A 20,989-nucleotide genomic window follows, 5' to 3' on the forward strand; every position below is an offset into this window, starting at 1 on the left:
ATCGGATGGTAGTGTAGTAGCAGCATTTGTTTTCCTATATTGCATCTAAAAGCACATCCTACTATTTGAATCTTTGATTTAAGATAATGCATCAAACACTGATTTGCCAAACACCAAATAAACTACACAAGCATCGAGCCTCTGGGTCAAAGAATGACGTGACAGCAGGCTGAATAGTATTTTACGGGTTTCCCAAGAAATGAAGATTATTTACAGCTCGTGATTTTATAGTTTGCCAACCTAAATATGACACGACACTAACTTCCAGGAGAAGTGAGGGTCCATGTACACAAAACGTTCATTTAAAAACCGAGCTCTAATAATGAGCTCCTTTGGGGGGGATCACATCAGTTACAGGAATCATGCAAAGGCTCAATGTTTGACATTTTATTGAAATCATGGTCTTAGTCAAAAAGCCCGAAGCCCATGTCATCATCTGATTCCTCAGACTCCTCCTTGACTTCTTCTTTGGCGGCAGCAGCTGGAGCTGCTGCAGTCACAGCTGCAACTGGCGCTGCCACCGCAGCAAAGGCAGATGGGTCAGCAAGGAAGGCTTTGACCTGTGTGACAAAAGTGAGAACTTACAAAAACCTGAATCACCTCACTCCTTCGCCAGCTCCACTTTCTAAATACAAACCTTGTCTGCCAAGGGGAAGGAGCAGTCTGTCTCCATAGCAATGGCAAGCACTCTCTTGTAGCCATTGATGACAGTATGGGGCACAGAGGCGAGCGTGGGATAGCCAATCTCAAGAGACACACTGGCAATGTTCTTCACACCCTAAAGAGACAATGAGAGACATTTAACACTGACCACACTGAGCTGGCGCAATCATTTTCTCTTACCTCCAGGAACCTGGCATGCAGAGATGCCTCAGTGATGTCGAGCACATCAGGACTGTAGACACTGCCGTTGTCATAGACTTGTTGGATGATAAGTCCATAGGAGAAGGGCGAGATGTTCAGCATGTTGAGCAGCGTGGCCTCGCTGGCACCCACCTTGTCGCCGGTCTTGATCAGACTGACATCACTCTATAGGAAACCAAACTGTTAGTTAAAACTTGTGCACGACTTTGATATATTCAATTTACTTCAATCAAGCTTACCAAAATTTCAATGGTTCCCTTGGAAATCTTAGTGGTAATGCCCAGAGCCTGAAAGAAGGATGTCTTCTCAGGACCCAGACCAGTATTCTGGGCAGGCACTGTCACGTCACAGGGGGCAATGGCTCCAGCGCGGGCAGCAGCTGGCACCTGAATCATCCCAGAAAGGTTACTTAAGTTAATTTTACCCTAACTAAAATAATATAAATATAGCCCAACCGCAACTTTACTTAAGCATGTCTGAAACCTTGCACCCCTCAGCTGTCAGAAGGTTCAGACAGACGAGGGATAGCTAGAAATTTAGGAGCAAGTGTGCGCAAGTGTTTGCCTTACCTTGTTGGCCACCAACATGTCCCTGACCTCTGCCAGATCTTCCTTGGTGAAGACAAAACCCACATTTCCTTTAATGTGGGGCAGGAGCCTGTTAAATGCAGACTGCTGTTAGGTAAGTATTTTCACATTGAACAAATCAAAAACACATGTCTGAGACCTTGCGTCCCTGGCTGTCAGGAGGTTTGGACAAACAGGGATAGCTTGGAAACAGTTTACTTTATGCAGGGGGAACGACAATACAGCACCACACAAGCTGTACCGTAACTGTCCTGCAACTGATATTCAAAAAGTGGGACAACTTACTTCTCCAAAGCGGAGTTGTTCTCCAGGTGGCCACGAATAGCCTTGCGCATCATGGTGTTTTTACCCATCAGCACCATAGCTTTGCCACGAAGAGAACAGCGGATGGTCTGCATCTGCTTGGAGCCCACATTGTCGGCTCCGACGATGAAGCATTTTGGATAGTCATCCAGGAGTTGCTATAACATGATATTTTTTTCCTTATTAAACACAGTCCAAAATACAGAAAAGGACTATTGAACAGCATGAAAAATAAAAGAGTTTGCTAGTGGATACCTACGATGATTTTCAAAAAATAGTTGGACTTCCACGTGGCCCTGTCTTCCCTGGGCATCTTTGCAGTGCTTCCAAGGATTCGCTTAACAGCTGTTTTAAAGACAAGGTACTACCTGCAATCAAAGAGTGCTTGTTTGAAAGCTTGCATTTCATGTTATATGTACTCTAAACTGGGTCATCACATAACTAACTGCAAGGCTTGTGTTACTATTTTTAAGAGAAATTTACAGCATGACTAAAATGTACGTCATGAACTTGATACTCTCAAAGTTTCTTTACATTAAATCTTGTGCCACATACAATAGCTTATCTGGTTGTACGAAATACTTTAATGAGAAATACATTTTCATTTAGTAAGACGAAATGTCACGGTCCCTATTCTGTATCAGCGATTTTCGAACGTAAATACTTCGATGGAGAATAATACCGAAGTAAAACTGAGAGCACGTGCTAACTGCTAGCGCTTGCTAATAAGGTTAGCCGACGGTTAGCGTGCTAGCAGTGTCTAACAGGCATAACGACGAAGGGCCGTATAACACGACACGCAGTTGAAAAACATGCAAATACGCTTGAGACAAAGAGAGGCGATAAACTGCGTGTTTGGGTACACAACGTTATTTTTCTCTTAGGGAGGCGCTGCAATACGTAGCGAGCGACTTACTCTGAGGGTCGCGTGAAAGAGAGAGGAAGCGGAAAGAAACGAGCGCTTTTTATATAAAAGTGTTTGACCAATCGCGTCAGACATTTGGGCATACCATTGCCACTATTGGGCAATGCAAGTGCCAATCATTTGTAAGGAAGGGCGAAACCAAGTTTTGAGGCTGCACCAAAATTCAAAATAATTTTTTTTTTTTTTTTTTTAAAGCAAAGATTCAAATTGTAGGATTTTTAGATGCAGTATAACAATAATAAAAAAGAAATGCTGCGACTACACTGCTCTATACTACCGTCCGATAGGTGGCGATAATTCAACAAACATTGGGGTTTGCCAAATAAACTACACAAGAAGAAGCATCGAGCCTCAGGGTGGAAGAATGACGCGACGTACGCGTGTTTCCCAAGACATTAAGATTCTATACAGGTCGTGAATTTATAATTCGCCAACCTAAATATGACGCTACACCAACTTCCAGGAGAAGTGTGGGTCCATGTACTGGGCTATCTCAGCGTGGCAGACAAGCACAGCGTGCGGGTGACTTGCACGTACTTAAAGGAACTTGTCGACTGTGAATTGCTGTGGAAAGACTGGACTATAGTTCTGGCTTTCCCGAAAGGATCTTACAACCGTCAGTTCTGGGAGACGCTGCGCCGAAGGAAAATCAGTAACGTGGTGATGAGGAGCACCAGAGAGAAGGACTGGAAGCAGTTAGCTCTTGGCCTCCCCTCGCTTACTTCGTTGCTCATGGAGGAAAGTACTCAAGAGGTCTTGGGCAATTTAAAGAACTTTTCTCGACTGACGCATCTGGCTGTGAGGTGCAGTTCCAACTCCCTTTTGCTGAACGCCTCCGTGGTGTGTAAAGCGGAGAAATTGACACATCTCAGCATCTGTCAAGTTTTGTACCTCGCGAATTCCATACAACACTTGATTTGTGCAATCAGGGACTTTGCAAATCTGACATCTCTGGTGTGTCATGACATTGGGATCAGGGAACACTGTACGATAACGATTTCCTCGATACTTGGTTACCTTCCTCGCCTGAAGCATCTGTCATTGACTTGTGCGGAAAGAGCTTTGATCCCCACATCTCTCCCAGTGCCCTCACTCACACATGCACTGTCCAGTTTGGAACTCATTCACTGTGATCCCTCCCTACTTTGGATAACGAAAATACTCCCTAACTTGCAGACGCTGGTTCTAGTCTATACTAGGCGCACTGTCTATTATGATACTCTAGCCAATCATGGTGTCATGGAGAACCTGAGTGCATGTCTGAGCGGCCTCCCTCGACTCTCAACATTAGTCATTAAAAGGGGTCCAAGCGTTCACACATACGTCCACTCCATCCCAGCTTCGCTGAGACGGCTCACGCTACGTGTTCCTAATCTAACTTCTACAGAGTTTACTTCCCTTGCGTCGCAGGTACCCAATCTCCTCCATCTCCACTTAGACACCTGGCCAATACAATTGAGAACCCTCCCTGCTCAAATCCCTCAACTCTTTCCAAAACTCCAAAGCCTCAAAATCCGAGGTCAGCATGTGTCGGAAAAAGACTTTTTGGGCTTTCAGAAGATGGTGGAACTGAGGTATGTGGAGGTGCTGGATAACTGGCCTCAGTTTTCTATGATGGCTTCAAAACTTCAAATGCTCACCAACTCCCGAGTCCAAGTCATAATATCACGTCAGAGAAACATTTTGGACTGTCACTGCAGCTATTAGTCATGTTCTAGCTCCAAAAACACAGACACATATGACCTGCGTGACTGAAATATATTTTTGGAATAAATGACCATCAACATGATCTGTCTGTCATTATTTATTTGTATCAGAGCCCGATCAATTTAGCAGTCAGCTGATATGGGACCGTCACAAAATAAAGAGTTACGATTCCTGTACACACCAAACATTTCTTTCTCTAGAAACAGTAAATGTTCATTCAGTGTTGGGATCACTAAGAATGGTGTTCTAGCACAATTTGTCCACCAGATAGAGCTCTAGCTCTAGGTAGACACTAGCGGGTTTACATGGAGCCTAGTATTTCTAAATACGGACTTGTAGACAATCTTTTGCCCGACTGTTTGTGTGCCTGACATTTGTGTGCAATCCACTGTATTTATCAGCTTGATATTGAGACTCATAGAATCATAAGAATATTCATGACAAAAGTCAAAGATTTGCTAGAAATAAACAGCAGATTTTATTTGAGTTGGTTGGATCAGTCAATTTGTAATCATAAACTTACATAGCACCCAAGCAAGCCAAAGCTCCTTAGAAAATAAAATTCCAAAAGATCACAAAATCTCTTTGATATATTGTTTTATCTCACTTAAAAAAGGAAGGTTTGTCTTCCTTGACAGGCAGAAACTAAGAGGTAACTTTGAGAAAAATAAAAATCAATTCCTGTGAGTATTTGTATGCAAACAGGCCAAGAGAAAACACAATTCCAAAAGCTGTGAACTTTTAAATCAGCAGGATGTGTACAGTCACCGTCAGCTCAAATGCTCAGAGGGTCTTTCCCATATTTCTCTCCTTTGCTGATCTCCTACTACAGTGTGCTTGTGCACGTTTAGAAAGTTGATGCAGCACAGCAGACAAAAGTCTTCTTGAATTCACACCAGAAAGGCTCAACTCACAGGAAAGACCACACAGTGTATTCGACCATATTGCATTGACATATTTGGCACGTTGCATCCTCCACCTTACAATAAGAAAACATATGAAACACCTTGCATACTCAATGAGGGGGGAAAAACAAGCAAGCGGCATCTTGAGTCAAACAAAGGCATGTCTGAATACATGAGGCTCACAATAAACTGCTACCATTTGGCAATTGAAGCAACATCATAGATTGACTTTTGTGGTTTACCACAGGCTGGTAAAAGTGTGCGCATGGCAGAGAACAGGCTGGACTACCGCCAGCCTGCATGCCAGTAGAGCCAGCTCTCGCCACAGCAATGTGACTTACAAATATAGATTTTCATCAAAACATCAACAAAACACAGTTTTGTCAAATGGTCGAGAGGATATAAATTTACTGTCGATTCAGATTGTGAAGCCAGCTGGCCATTAGTGCTTATAAAACGATGTAAATGACAGTAGCATGCGCTAGCATACCATTTTTGTTTTTGTATTCAATACAGTGAGAAATTCACAATTGTAAAAATAGGAACAAATGAACTGATGCATTATTTGTCCATTAGTTGTAATTCCATAAATTGTGCATGAATACAGATTTAAAATATCTGCATTTGTTTTGTTTTTTTACAAAATGCACCAAAAGTCAAACATCACTAAGCGTGCCTATTTCTACTTGAACGGCAGAATAGAAAGATTCGATAGGGTAAAAAGGTACCTAAGCACCTGGAGCCAGTCAAGATCTGATCTTTTTCTTCGATATACGTACAGTAAGTGGAGAGTAGAAAAATAAAAGCCACACTACATTGTAAAATTCACTATGCGACAATTGTGAGAGTCTCATCAAGAGATCTGCTTGGAGAGCACAAAGACAACAACTGCTTGGAGGTTTGTGAATATTGTTCACACTAATTGGCCACACCAATGCCTAAACTGATTTCTGCGCTCCATTCAGTCAAACAGCTGACTCAAACCTTCAAGACTATTTGAACACAGGCGGAGTGTGTGGCTTCAAATCTACTGTACAGAAATTCACATAAGAGATCATTTGTGTTCTTTTGTTGCTTGACAGGATTAATACTTAAAAAAAATCTCTTTGGGCTGGCTGATAAAACACCATAAGCAAAAGCCTGAGAGTTTTGGGACAGGCAAGAAAATCAATCCCTTAGGTGTCAAAAGTGACAGACCCCGTCGCAGTGGTACGGAAAAACCGTGTGCCTTTAGACCAGCAAGGGAATGTGCGCAGTCTAGCTGAAAAGTTTAATAAAGCAACCGTGGCAGTAGGGCTTATCATTCTGCTCCTTGAAGGTGCCCTTGTTGAGCTGCTTGAGGCAGAAGGCACACGCAAAATGTTCCGGGTGAAATTTCTTGCCCATTGCTGTGATGCAGCGGCCCGTGATGGCCTTCAGGCAGCCCGAGCACAGCGAGCCGCGCTGCTCGTGGTAGTGCGCCTCGCAGTACGGCTGACCCTCGTGGTCGAAGAAGCTGCCGTTTATGAACGGCGTGAAGCACTCCTGCGGAACCACACACAGCCAGCGCAATCAAACCTGACGCCTCATAAATTGCAAGTAGACGCAGCGAGTCGACGCTCTCACCCTGCAGACAAAGCATTCGGGATGCCAGAGTGAGTTGAGTGCTGAGATGTAGTTGTCCAAAATGGCCCGGGCACAGCCTCCACATTTCGGAGCAAACGTGTCAAAGTAGTCCTTCCTGCAGAAGGCCTTTCCGTCCTTCTCGTGAAACCCTGCACGGAAGCAATGATTCGTGCTGACACCTTTGCATGGTTTATTGATAAGTCCAACCTGAATCTACCCATGCGAGGTATTCACAGAGTGCTCCAGTACCTTCTGGTCCAAAGAAGGCTCCACATTGGGCACAGAAAAAGTGCTCGGGATGCCAAGTCTTGTCCAAAGCAGTCACCACTTTCTGTGAGACGACAACAATAATCATGGTCACTTTGGCCAGCCAGGATCATTTGAAATACATCATAGGTTTCATAAAACACATTACTCACACACAATATAAATAATGTGTAGTTTATAACCTCACCACTAGGGAGAGCAAGGACACAAAAGACTGACTTGGCACGAAAAACAGAATGTAGAAATCAATGGAAATCCAACTCAAGAACGATTACACAAATGACAGTGTGTACACACTACAACACATTCCAATAGAAGAGCTGTACCAAAAAAATGCCTTTATAAAGATAACAGTGTGTGTACTTGTATGTGTGTAATTGTGTGTGTAAGTACCATTGCTCGACTACTGCTAAGCAGACAGTAAAAATATGAATCAAAGCATAATGATTCATCTTTGGCACTGGGTATTATTAGCGTGAGCAATACAGTTATGTATAATTATCTCAATGTATTCCTGCCAGGTGCTTTTGCGAAAAGTCAACCGTGGATGTGTCAAACAAGCTCTGAGGCGGTGGATTGGAAAATCTTGGGAGTGACTCATGTTGGACATTCCCTGGTTCAAGTCCACTCGTCCACTTCCCCTTCAGCGCGTGCACACGAGTGTGGGTGTGTGTGTGTGTGTGTTAATGATGGCAATAAAGATATGAGTGGGTCTGTCTATACCAAACACAAAGTCACTCATTCAATGATGGCCATGTTCCATTCGCCTATGAATAAATAACTAAACAACATCCTCCCATCAATGGAGTATATACGCAAGTAAATTGTGGTATGGGAGTGTACATGTATGCGTTCTACTAACATCCAGTATGGGCCCGTTGCAGTAGTGGCATCGCGGTGAGAAGAGACTGTGGTAGTCTTTCTCGCAGTAAGGTTGTCCCTCGCGCTCAAAGAAGTTCCTGGAGCCTATCTCATCCTGGCAGTGGGTGCACACAAAGTGCTCGGGGTGCCACGTTCTTCCCATGGCAGTCACCACCTGAGGGATTAACCCCGCACAAGGGATTAAATCAAAAGGAGCTGCAAGGGAGTACGCCCGATTCAACGAAAACGGCAATTTACAAAGGTAACACTGTTTCTTTTGAGGATTCTTCGTGTGCAGTGGAATGTCAACACCTACTTGAAATAATTCTCATCTGCATCCTCAAGCATTTTAGGATTATGATGTACTGGAGGACCTAATAAAATCCTATTTTCACCTCGTTTACATTTACAACAGGCGCACATAAATGCAGTTACATCAAATGGGTCGGTACCGACTGTATGCAAGTTCTGCACATTTGTTAACTTTTGTCCTATAATGGACTCACCTGTCCAACTATAGGTTTCTTGCAGGCACCACAGACGCCTTTAGCCACAGTCTGGACTCCCAGTCTGTTCAGATCCGATTGCAGGCTCCCCAGCATGTTGTCCAGTTTATTGGCGGGCTTGGCTGGTCCGGTTGGGGACGTCTTTCCCTGAGACTGGATCTGACAGAGATTTTCCAAATTTAGTATGAGGGGTTAAAAAGGCTTTTTTCTGGGTTTCTTGGTTGCATTGACAGTTCAGTGTTGATGGTCAAGACAAAAAAAAATAAAATCTCGTGAACGCTGAAGGTCAAAGGACCTTTTTTTTTTTTTTTAAAATGTCCATTATTTATGGTGATGATACACTGGTATAGTTCTTTTTGAGCTATGGCACCAGTTAATGAGTGTCGTGTGGGGAAGGCTTTGAGCGTCCTGGTAAATGAGGTTTCAGTTACACCGCAAGCCAACCATTCCTGCACATGGCCCGGAGGGCCAACACTCAACTTGCCCCTAAGCACTTAAACTCTGGTCACAACGCACAACCCGAGGTGCTGTCATACATCCGAATTAGAAAAAAAGGAGTCTGTTTCTGTAGCCTGGGTGTCAGCGCCACTCATAACCTGGACTGACAGGGTTTCAGGTTATCCGTTCCCAGCTCGCTGCCAAAAACAGACCTAAGGATCATACAACCCTGTGGCTGCCCTAAATACGAAAGGTATGAACTGCAGTTGCAATGATCCATCAAATTCGCGATGGCTCTTAAAGGGTCAGCGAATTGAATGATTTTAGAATGAGGAAAAAAAGGAAGGAAGTGAAAAGAGAAAAAGAACCGTGCCTGCATAGGTGGGAAGACGGCGTCATAGTCAGTCTGACAGGACACCGATACAAAGACCTTGGGGGGAGGAGGTGGTGTCATGGGCTTGGGTGGGGGGCTTGGTGACGGAGGGAGCTGCACAGGGGGTGGTGTGGGCTCCCTTGGGGGAGGAATTGGCTCCTTGGGAGGTGGTGGGCTAGGGTCCCGGGGGCGCGGAGGCGTCGGAGGGGGCGGAGGGAGCGGAGGGAGCGGTAGTGGCGGTGGTGTCTGTTTTACAGGGGGAATCTTTTTGGGGGCTGGCGGGGACTTCAGAGGGGAGAGGACTTTTCTCTGGGGGACAGGAGACTCAGGAGGGATGATGATCTGGAGGGGGGGATGCGGCAAAGAAGGAGTAAAGTAGAGCACAACAATAGAGAAGTGATAGACAAAACTCACAAGTGGCCACGAAAAAAACGTGTACAAGTTACAGAGCAATATTTTCCACTTTTGTCCCGCCCCCCCCAGACGATTTACCAATTTTAGATTTGAAGTGGGTGTTTTCATGCGGCTACGTGTCTCTCACGTCTACCTTATCCACAGGCGGCAGGGCCCTTTCCTCACGTATTCGCTGCGGGTTTGACATCACGATGACGCCTTCCGTCAGCCAGTCGTCCGGCTGCCGTTTACGCCGACGTTCCAGGCGGCCGATTCCCAGTTTCCCCTGGAGCTCCTCAATGAGCCGATCTTGCGACTGACTCTTATTCACGATAACCGGTCCCATTTTACGCCGCACTACTCCGTCCTTGTACATGGGATGCACGTTGGGGGTCTCTTTTGTGCGACGTATAACCGACTTGAGCTGGAGAGTAGATGATAGTGGAGGTTGCGCCCAATTCCATGTCGGGTCTCAAACACTCCGAAATCCAAAATGCGTTTGCACCACACACACACACTGAATTGAATTTCTTGCAGACGAAAAAGTCATTCTCTTCTGTCACAGCAAAACAAAGAAAGTCAGGCGTGGCATGCCAGAGACTCAAGACACTGCAGATCCATCATAAAGCGCTTGCGCAAGCCAAAGCCGGGCGGGCCTAGGTTCAAGGGGGGAAAAAAAAAAATACTGCTTGCACAGAACAAACGTTTCAATCTTGACGTTTGCATCATTGCTGGTTGCCTAACCATCACAGGCGGGGTCCTACAGCCGACAGAATTGTTGACTCAGGCGAGTAGGAGCATGCAGTCATCCTATTAGTAATTCCGTCAACCTTTTACAATGAAACCTCTCCCTTAAGAGCCTTTTGCAATTCGAATGCACTGACACTCCATGCATCACACCACATCGATGACCTCAATGCCAAACACACTCGACAGCTTGTGTCGAAACATAGCAACTTCTCTCTCTGTGGGATATTCTCCACAGTTGCCACATCTGCTTCATGCCAGCAGCTTATTTTTGGAGCTGATTTGATGCGTCTCCTACTTGGCCAGAAGCTGATAAGCGCTCAATGGCAGATGGCTGCTGTGTCGGCAGATCCAGCGTTGCATCCGGTGTCCCCGGGCAGGTGGAGGGGGTGAAACACTCATCAATCCAACTGGCTTCGGTCGTGGGTGTCAGGGTCCCCTCTCGGCTCACATCTGGGTATGTGCCATAGTCTTCGTCCCATGGTCTGTACTCCAGAGACCCGAATGCTTGGTTTTCATCCGCTTGAGTGAAGTCGGGTGCTAAAAGTTGATCCAAGGCATTATCCAACTCAGGCTCCCGGCAGGGCCATGTTAAGTTCAGGATTTCATTTTTGGTTGGAGGGGAAGACGGCGGGCTAGTTGACGGTACAGCAGAAGGTGAAACCGGTGAATGTCTGGGACTAATACTCGTGTCTGCAACCGTGTAGGTCTTTTTGATGACCAAAGCGGGACTCTTTGGAGTTGTGCCTTCACTTTTTCGAATCGTTGCTGGACTTGAAATCTTTGAACGTGTTACTGGCTGTGAATCAGTTTGTGTGCTAGAGGGACATGCGAGCTTTGGAATTAACACCGGACTCTTGGGAACACTACTTGAAATCTGACCTGAGAGTTTTGGAGCGGTTACTAGGCTAGAAGACATTGGCAACGATTCTGGAGTTGTTGGTGTGACTGCACATTGATCCTGTTGGGCTATACTATCTTGGCTAAGGTGTGCAGGTGCTGGACTGTCATCTTTCGGGGTGGGGCTAAGACTCGGATTAGGACTGGCCAAACTAAGTGAACTTGGTATGGGATTTCGAGGAAGCGGGATCTGAATTGAAACTACTTGAATTGGATCCCAGTAAACTTGAGACTTTACTAGTGGAGGCTTCAGTGACTGATGGACCGGATGAGCTACCGACTTCACTTCCGACGGGTTGCTTTGGGCTACTCGCAACACTCAAGCTCTCCAAACGAGCAATTTCAGAGGTGACAATGCCACCGCCTTGTTTTTTAGACGATATAACCGTGACAGTGGAGCTAGCGGTAAAGGTCGGGGTTGAACAGCCGTCTTCGTCTATGTGGAGTTCCAGTGGAAGAGGAGTACAAGAGGGTGTGGTGGAACTAGATAGGGGATCGACATCCACAGAAGAGTCAACGTGAGGAATCGAGGGCTGAGTGTCGAGGGTTATGATTGGTGAGCTGGCAGGATATGAGGGGTCAACCACTTCCTGGTTCATTGACACTTGAGAGCCAGACTAGCGATAACACATACATACGTAGAAACAGAGACATACACAGTGATGGAGAAAAGAGAAAGAGCAGGAAAAATACATTGAGATGAAGAGAATGGAAGGTCGGGTCTCACAGAATTGGTTGTTAAAACGTTCCATTTTAACTCAGAGCCGTTCGATTTAGAAATGTATCTAGAGTTTTCAGACTTCAAATTACAATCTCCGTTAATGTTTCAACAAAAAAAAAAAAAATGCTCACATTGCTTTGGACTTTGAAGTCTGACAAGGACGCCATCAGCTCGTCTAGCTCCCGTGTGGCAGAGGACGCAGACATTCTTGCCTGCTGCTGTGATTGTGTTTCCTCTTGTCCATCAATCTGCACGTCCGATACCAACAAGGTAGCGGGACTAAAAGAAGAACGGTTCAAATTCAATTGCCGACTCGTCAGGACAACGTTCCAGGTTATTCCAGATTCATTTCTCTCACGTGGGTGAGGGCACAGAGCTCTCTAGCTCATCCAGAAGGCTCGCCACACTCGGTCGTGCGTCTTCTATTCCTCGAACTGCCACGCTGCGTTTTATCTTTTCCAACTCTCCGTTCTCCTGAATACTTTGGATCACAACGCTGGCAGGCAGAGGTGGAGCTGCCTCCTCTAGTGAGAACAAAAAGGGATTCATGCTTTCACCAAACTGCAAATAAGTCAGTAGAGGCTGTTCAGTGGAAAAAGGTAATGACCTTCAGCAGGGAAGGCGGGCGTGCTCTGCTGGACACAGTTGAGTTCCAGCAGCAGGCGGTCCAGCTCTGACAGGTTGCTGCCAAAGGACTGGTTCATGGCAGGTGAAGAGTCATTGCTCTTCTGCTTATTAGGAAAACTGCACATAAAGCAGAAACATCCAACATGCGGAATATTAGTTACCAGAGAGCAAAACCCTTTATAATATTTTCAAAACAAAAGCGCAACAAAGTGTCTTACCTGTACACATGGTCCTCTTCGCCGGTGGGTTGAGGTGGGCTGCTGTTATCTCTCGACTAAAGTGAGGAAGTCACAAGCCAGTTAGTCTGTTGTCCATTTAAACGAAATTACATTGAATAAATTAAGTTGATCTCGATATATATGATGAGACGTACAAGAGCATTTACATCTGTTTCCTGTTCTCCGTTGAGCGTTTTCTCAGAGGGAATGGGTGGGCCTTGCGGTGAAAAGCAGATGTCTTGCTGACTTCCAACAGGGAGCGCGTAACCCGTATCATCGGACAGGAAGAGTGGACGTTTGGAAATGTGGGATGTCGTGGACTCAAGGTCTGCCAACAAAGCATCTAAGGAAACACACAAGAATGATACTTTGAACCATTCACACTGTCATAGCTACTTGAGTTATTCGTTGACCCTCATCTGCTTGGAGTCTGGGGGTGATCAATTTAATGGCAGGGGCATCTTGGTTTCATTCACCTCACAGCAGCGACATGCCAGTACCAACTTAGCTAGTTGCCTCAAGTGAGCACGACAAGCATGTGAAAAGACGACCGACAGGAGTCTTGCGACACTGTATCACTCCCTCTTCCGTTGTAGTTCAACAATTGCTGTGTGACCTTCTATGGAAACCTCACTGGCTACTTAGCATCAAATTTGGTCTTTAAATACAACAGCAAGATCAAAACTGTAACATTAGGAACATCTGACGACCTGGAAACCAACGCTTAGAATAGCACGGTATCATCAGTAAATGCAGAGGTCCTGCTGAGCCGTGGCAGATCTACTTGGACTGCGTTAGTATTCGCATGCATAGGTCACATGCCAGTAGCCCGGGTCGCACAGCAAAGATTCCCCGATAGTCACAGTGTAAAGTGTTTCGTTATGGAATATACAAAACTGCATACAATGCTGAAGCCAAAAACTAGTGTGGACAAAATAAAATTATCTCTCACATCAGGAGCAATATACATAAATGTATTGTGTACTGCCTCATACAAGGGGAAGTCAACATGTTGGTTTTAGACAAGTAGGCTACATTACGCATGTGTGGTTTTCCTGTGCCTGTGCCATTCAATTCAATGTTGATTCTATTTTATTCAATGTATGATTAAAAAGGACCAAACAGTAAATGCCAAAAAGACAACGCAGTCATTGTTTATTGGAAAATCCTCGTGTGATTTGGCCCAACTCTTGCTGCTGTCAGAACAAAGCTGAACTGCAGCTGCTGAACATCTTAACAGATGTTCGTCCAGATGGTTTACACAGGGGATGCTCATCAAATTAGCTCTGCGTCTGAACTGCCTTTACCCGTCATTGAAAACAATTTTCAGCTCAGAAATAACTTAGTACTAAAACATTAACCCTCAGGCTACACACAATTTTAATTGTCCTAAATGAACAATGTAGGTGGCAGATGTAATATTAATGCAGCTTATTTAGCAAGTGGTGCAAATAATGTTGTAAACAAAGCTAATGGAGCAGTTTGGAAGTCGAGATGAGGATGTTTTCAAGCATGTGTGTTCGGTGAACGGTGGCTGCGTGTTTGGCGTGCTCTGGCCCATCCAGAAACTACACAAACACGGAGGTGTGGCCGCTTCTTCTGCCAAGAGGACATACCACAATCACACGTCTCCTGTGTCCAAAAATTAACCTCCGGTAAAGGGAGAAAAACATCTCTAACCTGAAATCAAAGTTGGACTTCACGATCAAACTAAAGACAAACCAACAAGACATAAGCTCTATGAGACATACTTTGAAATCAGTGCTAATGCTAGCAGTAAAATTGTAAATGTAAAATAGATAGCCTGATAAAAAAGGAGGTTTTCTTTTTTTTTTGTACCAAATGTATACAGTAAATCCATTTTACAATTTGAGCACTTCCATTCAACAAGACAGAGGAAGTGACACGGCGGGTCACAACGTGCTCGACGCAATGAAATCTACGCAATGAGAAAGTGAGTGAAACTAAATTGGGAAGTGTCTCCATGCACATCTCTCAAAGCTCAAATGTGGGTTGATGCCGACTGAGGAGACTCCCTTCCTGAGATGAATGGTATGCATTTTAATTACACGGACGTTGCTTCGTGCTGGGGTTCATTACAGGAAAGCGAAAGAGGAAGTGAGGGGAAGATAAAAAAAAAGGGGGCTGACGAGATCTGGGCGGCAGGAGAGCGGATGAAAGCAACACGATTTAAAAAGAAAGAGGGAGGGAGGGAGGGAGGGAGGAGGGGGTGGTCTGCAGCAAAGGAGGGTATGGAAAGAGAACCATATAAGGAGTACATTGTGAACAATGCTGTGGCGGACTATAGTAAGCTCAAAAGACAGAATATGAAGGATAATTGCAAATATTAAGTGCAGGACATGAGGAGAGGCAGTGCGTACAAATCAATGCCGTCGACTGATCTGAAGTCAAGATTGCGCTGAGACATTGCCTTTCTTGCTCAAGGCAAACCAAAATAACAATAGCTTAGTCTCAACTTTTTAAAGGTCATGACATTTAAGGGAAAAACCGCTCGAATGTCAAATCTCCCCAATGGGTGCTGCTCGCTTTCAACCAACGACTCTTTCCTTCACTTCTCTGTATTTCTGACACCACTGAGAGAAATTCCTGACGTGCCGCAGCTCGTTGTCCATACGAGAACGCACGAGTGGTGAACAACTGAACAAGATAGCTTCAAGAGGCAGCGCGAGAAGCGTGTTGAGCAAAAGCGAGCGAGTGCTTAATGCGATATGACAACCTTTCATGTTGCCTTCTGAGTGAGAAGGCCTGTCGGTGTACCGCGTGATAACACGCAATGGATAGCGCCGCCAGGGCTCGGACCACAACAATCTAAGAGCCGTGCACTTGATGCACCCTCGAGGGCCTCTCTGAGGACGGCGGCGCTTCTTTTCCCCTCACAAGGTGCAACAAAAAGACAACAACAAAGTGCGCAAGAGACTCGCTGCTTACACATGAAACACAGAGGAGCTAAAAATAGCCTCCCCAATGTGACCTTAACCTGCAGGAGACACAAGACGTCCTCTTAAGTAGATCATAGATGGTCACAGTGGACAGGAAGCCACAGAATCACAGGTTAATTTGTAACATGTTAGCATTTGGTATAATTCCATGTGGGCCGAGCATGGCGGTGACGTTTGTTGATTTGCCATAAAATACAAAACTCAAATGGATAATGTGTCTTGAAGACTGATGGACGTTCCCTCGATGCAATAACTCTCCTTCTGACACTCTAATATCCTTCACATCGTCTCTCTGGCAAGCCGCCCAATGACTCGTGCGAGGCAGGGGGTCTGAGGTCGCTTTTCTCGATGATAAGTAAACGGGAGGTTTAAATCAATAATTGGCTCCTGCCAATAAGTGGCATCGCCGCACTGGAGGCAGATAACTTATTGAGTTAGGAGTTTAATAAAAATGGCATTTTAAAAACACACTATAATTAATTCCCATCTTGTATTTCAGTAAATACAGGAGTTACATGCAAAACTAGACAAAAGAAATGCGCCAAACATTTAATCACTATTTATTCTGTATGGTATGTTTGGACCACAAAAAATGGCTTCTGTTCGAAATGTTTTTCCATATTCGGACATGGTAATAAAGACTGAAAAATATACATATATATATTTTTTAAATCAATTTTTTTAGCATTCATGCAACAACACTTCTCCGGATGCATTGAACAAGGGAGTAGAAAGATGGCCTGATATCTTATTTATGCTCCGACATCCAATCAGTTGGGTCTGCTTGTGTATTTCCTCCACTAAAGTAGGTCAGAGGCTGAGAAACAAGCTGCTCTCTGTCCCCTCCAGGAGGACAAGGACAGACATGGGGAAGTCAAGTCAGAGGACAGTTACTGCAAAGCAGAAGCAAATCACTCCGATGGAAAACGAGCCACCATGCATCGATGGGACGGTTATTAAACTATTCAGCGCTGACTTATCTTCAACTGCCAGATTCTAAGAACAGGACAAAAACAATTTAGATTGGAACCCAGGAGATCATAAAGTATTCAAAAATCTCAATCAATACTGTAGGACACATTTGCCTGTATGGACAATCAACAAGCCTTCAATAAAATGCTATTCAATAACTGACAGTTGTGAAAACAATACCTCTTGCCTTCCCCATTTGGCGGAGGTATGCCTTATCTTTCTCTCTGAGTCAAAGGCCTTTAATGCTCTGCATTCATCGAAGGTGTGCCAACTTACTGCCAACATTTTCTGATATAAGAGCAGCGTCTTATCTCAACCCGCACACCACCGTGGCCATAAATCCTCTCTGAAATCAAGACAGGTGATGACAAATTGGAGAAATTGATTTTGACCTATGAGAAGTTGTCTATGCAAACAATTTCCTGCCAGATGCATCAAGTGTTTCAGTGGAAGACCCTTATTAATTTATTCTTATTATTTTAGGATATCAGGATTTGGAATGTAGTGTCGTTATCTTTAAGGTTATTTATTTTTTGACTGGTTTTTGCCTCTACATCAAACCAGGAGGTGCCGAGGACTCACGTGAGACGACGTGGCTGGCTGCGGAGCTGTCACTGCTCACTGAGATTGCTTGTCAAGGCGCCTGTCCACACCAGCTAACTGTGATCTGAAGAGCATATGCGCGTGTGGACCGACATATGCTTCAAAGCCCTTCAAGCGAGTTTACTTTAAACTTAAACAGATGGACAAAACCCTGCAGGAAGGATTCCTACAAAAACTCACAAGTTACATTCGTCCATTTGATGGCAAAAAATTATATAACTGTCTAACTGCTTTTAGTACATAGGATTAAGCCTTAAAAATGTTACGGGACAGCGAAAAGTAAAAAATGAATTAAAAAGTTTTAAAAACTAGCGGGCATGGATATTATAACTTGCATTGTAAAAAGTGAAGGGGGAAAAAAAATTGACAAAATTGAAAATGTATGAATGCGTGAAAAGACGTCAGAGTCAATAAGACGAAAAATAAGTAAAAGAAATCTCATGTAGCCACATGTCACTTCTCCAGCTTTTCTATCGGTGTAAACAAAATTTCAACCTAAATTTAGACTCAAGAGTATCTAGGCTACATCAGTTCTCATTTAAGAAGTACGTCGCCCACACCCCCTCTGTGAGTGACATTTCCAACGCTGCAGCGGCGTCTGAGCTGACGAGGCTCTGGGGAGTTGCCTAACTTCAAAACGCTGCCACCAAAATGACACTGTGGAAAATCACAATGAGAAGTAACAGAGATAAGAAGTAGCGCTCGTCAAACTAAAAGAAAGGAGGTCGTTTGACAGCCGTGTCTTGTGCACGGTCTGAGTACAACTTGGGGAGGGGGAAAAAAAAAAATGTGAGGAAGCGAGGTCAACGCAAGTTTGCCTTGAGAAATGTCGCAGCATGGCGCGAAGATTCAACACATCTGTGTCAACAACAAAGCAATTCAAATCATGATGTTTTAAGTTGCAGTCTTGAGAAAACGCCGACCACCAAAATTCACAATCCTCTAGCTGCGAATTCAGCTAGCTTTGAAACCATCAATTGAAGCGAGTGGGTAACGCAAGAAGGAGCACAAATTCTAATTTCTGGCTGTGGCACAATGCTTTCATGTTGGCCTGACACTTTGCTTGGCTCCCACGGCTCCGCATTCCACAACGGAGCGTGTGCTCCTGCTCAGCTCGTAGATGAACAGAAAGCAAAGCTGCCTGGTGGGATCAGAGAGCATAGAGAGGTGTCCCGAGGCCTGGAAGGTTTCAGGTTGCTGCTGGCTCCTCACTTGAGAAGAGGGACTCTTCTTCTCTGCTAAAAATACATAAAGGCGTTCTCATCCTGCTGGTGGAATAAACAATTTTACCTCCCAAAGAGCTGTTTGAATGATTCTAAACAGACAGCAGATGAAACACGAAGCTTGATACACATGAAAGTTTTGAGATCACGGCCGAAACCACAATGTTATCTCCAACCGTGCGACGTTGACAGTTTTCTGGGTTGCGAGACACTTATTTTTTTTAAGCAGCCACGTCAAGGAGGGCTGTGTAAACCGAGGCGCTATCCATAAACATTGACTGGATATAGAATGGCTAATATTCTTTGTAAAGTGTCAAGTTGCCACGTTAGCAACTACAGGCGTGGCCTTATCAGGATAGTCAAAGTGTTCTGCTCTTGGGCAGGGGGGGAATCCAAATTATTAGAGCGATATAGTTTGATAGCTGAATGCAAATCCCTTTTAAAATGAATTCTAAACTTAACAGCTCAGACTTGAACATTACATTGCCACAAAAAAAAGAGGTCCCAACATGCTGTGATGAGCTTAATGAGTTTACCTCTGAGCTTTCCTTTTCATTTTTAATTATAGCACAGATTCTATTTTACACAAGGGAGCATTTGACTTAAATATTTACACTTGAGAAAGATCACACAAGTTAGTGGTTGAGCCCAAATAGAAATGACTGAACATGTGGTGCGTGTAGCTGACTAAAAAGGAAATGCGCAGGGCCGTATTTTAAGTCCAGGTTTGAACTCCAGCTGGGTTTAAACGGAAACGCACCACTGCTGTGACAGTCTGGTTAATTATTGACTTTAAAATGCCTTGTTGTTTTTGTAGCCCTTTAAATGCCACTCTTGCCATCCCATTTGTGCTTCAACAACATATGTCATAATGAATCGCTGTAAGCATTCAAAGTTAGAGGACCTTTAAGTGGCCACGCTAGGCTGCACATTTTGGGGACTTTTCGTAATGCACCTGAAGGCAACATTTAATTAAATGACCACACGGGGCCTTTCTAAGCTTGGTTAACTCGTCCTGCATCCACACAAACTTAGACATATTCACGTTTTGCCTCAAACAAACAAGCCTGCGAAACCGAGTACACGAAGATGCAAAAAGCGCCCGCACACACCCGCATGGTATTGCAACGTAGCAGTAGATTTACCTAAATCATCCATGTTGGCCGGAAATCAACGCTGTTGAGAACCCAGCAACGTTCCCCCTCCGTCGAGCACAATTTTGGGCTGGTCTCTCCTCCGACGTAGCGCCCGCTCGCTCAAATGTGCTGGACGAACGCAGCGAAGTTTTCAAGTCCTCCTTCGAACACACTCCCAAACAGCACTCATGGCCAGATTGCCCCCGGGAGGAGAAGCTCTCGAACAGGAGAGCAGGAGCCAGCCCCCCTGTCAGCCCCGCTGCCGCCCATTAGCTGAACATATAGGCGACTACGCCATCTAGTGGCACGTTGAGGACGTGCTTCGCGTTAGTGCCAAATCGAGCACATTTTTAGCAACTTTTTTTAATTCCCTAAATGTCCTCCCAACTAAACATGAGACATTGTGATTTCCTATGAATGTCGTAAAATTTCTTGTGCGAAAAAGTACATTTATAGAAATATATGGATAATTCCTAAATTACCATATTGACTCAGTCTGAACACATTCAACGGATAATTTGTACACAATGAAGCATTTGGTGCATCATTCTTTTCAGAATTTAGTACGGTCTTCCAAATACTTGGTCCTTGCATTGCAGAGGTGAGCCCACCCCATCCGTGTTATGGCTCTGATACTACGCCAGAAGACAGAAAAAGAACAACTGAGGGTGGGAAGAAAATCCTTTAAAATGCAGTTTTTAGTGTGGTAGGCAAGAATGACAAGGTTGAGTGGGTGCCTGGGTGGCATCCCGCTGTGAGCTTTGCACCCGCGCCCTTAGTATAACTACCCTCCTCACATCACTGCACTAAAATAACAACAGGCCTTTGTCTAGCCAAAGCCCCTCTGCGTCAGGAGACAAACATTTGGATCCCAGCACACAAAACACACATCCTCCTACTCTGTGATGAACATACACATGGACACACACGATCAATGCGGGCATGAAGGTTCCATCTTTATCGCTGTAGAATATCGAGCTACCTCACGCACATTCACTACCTAACATGGTGTTAAACTTGTCGCGAGTGACCTTGTGATCCTGAACTCATTCCATCAATGTGCAAGGCAATCATTGAGCAGGAACTGACACAATGTCTGGCATTTAATCGTAAAACTGCAAAACATATTAGGGCTGCAACTAACAATT

General features: G+C 44.7%; 2 protein-coding genes and 1 non-coding gene across 5 annotated transcripts; all 3 read right to left on the reverse strand.

Annotated features, from left to right (window-relative positions):
- Positions 1–372: 372 nt before the first annotated feature.
- LOC119123118 (60S acidic ribosomal protein P0) lies at positions 373–2,711 on the reverse strand. Its single transcript, XM_037251961.1, has 8 exons — positions 2,671–2,711; positions 2,014–2,122; positions 1,737–1,912; positions 1,434–1,521; positions 1,104–1,250; positions 844–1,029; positions 638–778; positions 373–560 (listed from the first exon to the last, which is right to left on the reverse strand). Exons 2-8 carry the CDS (start codon positions 2,065–2,067, stop codon positions 405–407), a joined length of 948 nt encoding a protein of 315 aa, XP_037107856.1. The 5' UTR covers positions 2,068–2,122; positions 2,671–2,711; the 3' UTR covers positions 373–404.
- LOC119123751 lies at positions 1,580–1,708 on the reverse strand. Its single transcript, XR_005098130.1, has one exon. It is a non-coding gene; the product is annotated as a small nucleolar RNA SNORA63 (small nucleolar RNA).
- Positions 2,712–4,840: 2,129 nt separating the features above from the next.
- On the reverse strand, positions 4,841–20,060 carry LOC119122806 (paxillin-like). 3 transcript variants are annotated; one of them, XM_037251387.1, is made up of 11 exons: positions 19,851–20,060; positions 13,115–13,290; positions 12,948–13,003; positions 12,710–12,846; positions 12,461–12,626; positions 12,234–12,381; positions 8,531–8,689; positions 8,026–8,199; positions 7,146–7,227; positions 6,897–7,045; positions 4,841–6,815 (listed from the first exon to the last, which is right to left on the reverse strand). In XM_037251387.1, the coding sequence occupies exons 1-11, from the start codon at positions 19,861–19,863 to the stop codon at positions 6,549–6,551; spliced, it is 1,527 nt and encodes a 508-aa protein (XP_037107282.1). In that variant the 5' UTR covers positions 19,864–20,060; the 3' UTR covers positions 4,841–6,548. The 3 variants fall into 3 exon arrangements, with proteins under 3 accessions (XP_037107282.1, XP_037107281.1, XP_037107280.1); XM_037251386.1 differs by having other exon boundaries at positions 13,103–13,290; XM_037251385.1 differs by lacking the exons at positions 12,461–12,626; positions 12,710–12,846; positions 12,948–13,003; positions 13,115–13,290; positions 19,851–20,060 and adding exons at positions 9,342–9,683; positions 9,889–10,158; positions 10,780–11,998 and having other exon boundaries at positions 12,234–12,370.
- Between the last annotated feature and the right edge of the window lie 929 nt (positions 20,061–20,989).

Source organism: Syngnathus acus, chromosome 5 (genome assembly GCF_901709675.1).
Source record: "Syngnathus acus chromosome 5, fSynAcu1.2, whole genome shotgun sequence".
NCBI lineage: Eukaryota > Metazoa > Chordata > Actinopteri > Syngnathiformes > Syngnathidae > Syngnathus > Syngnathus acus.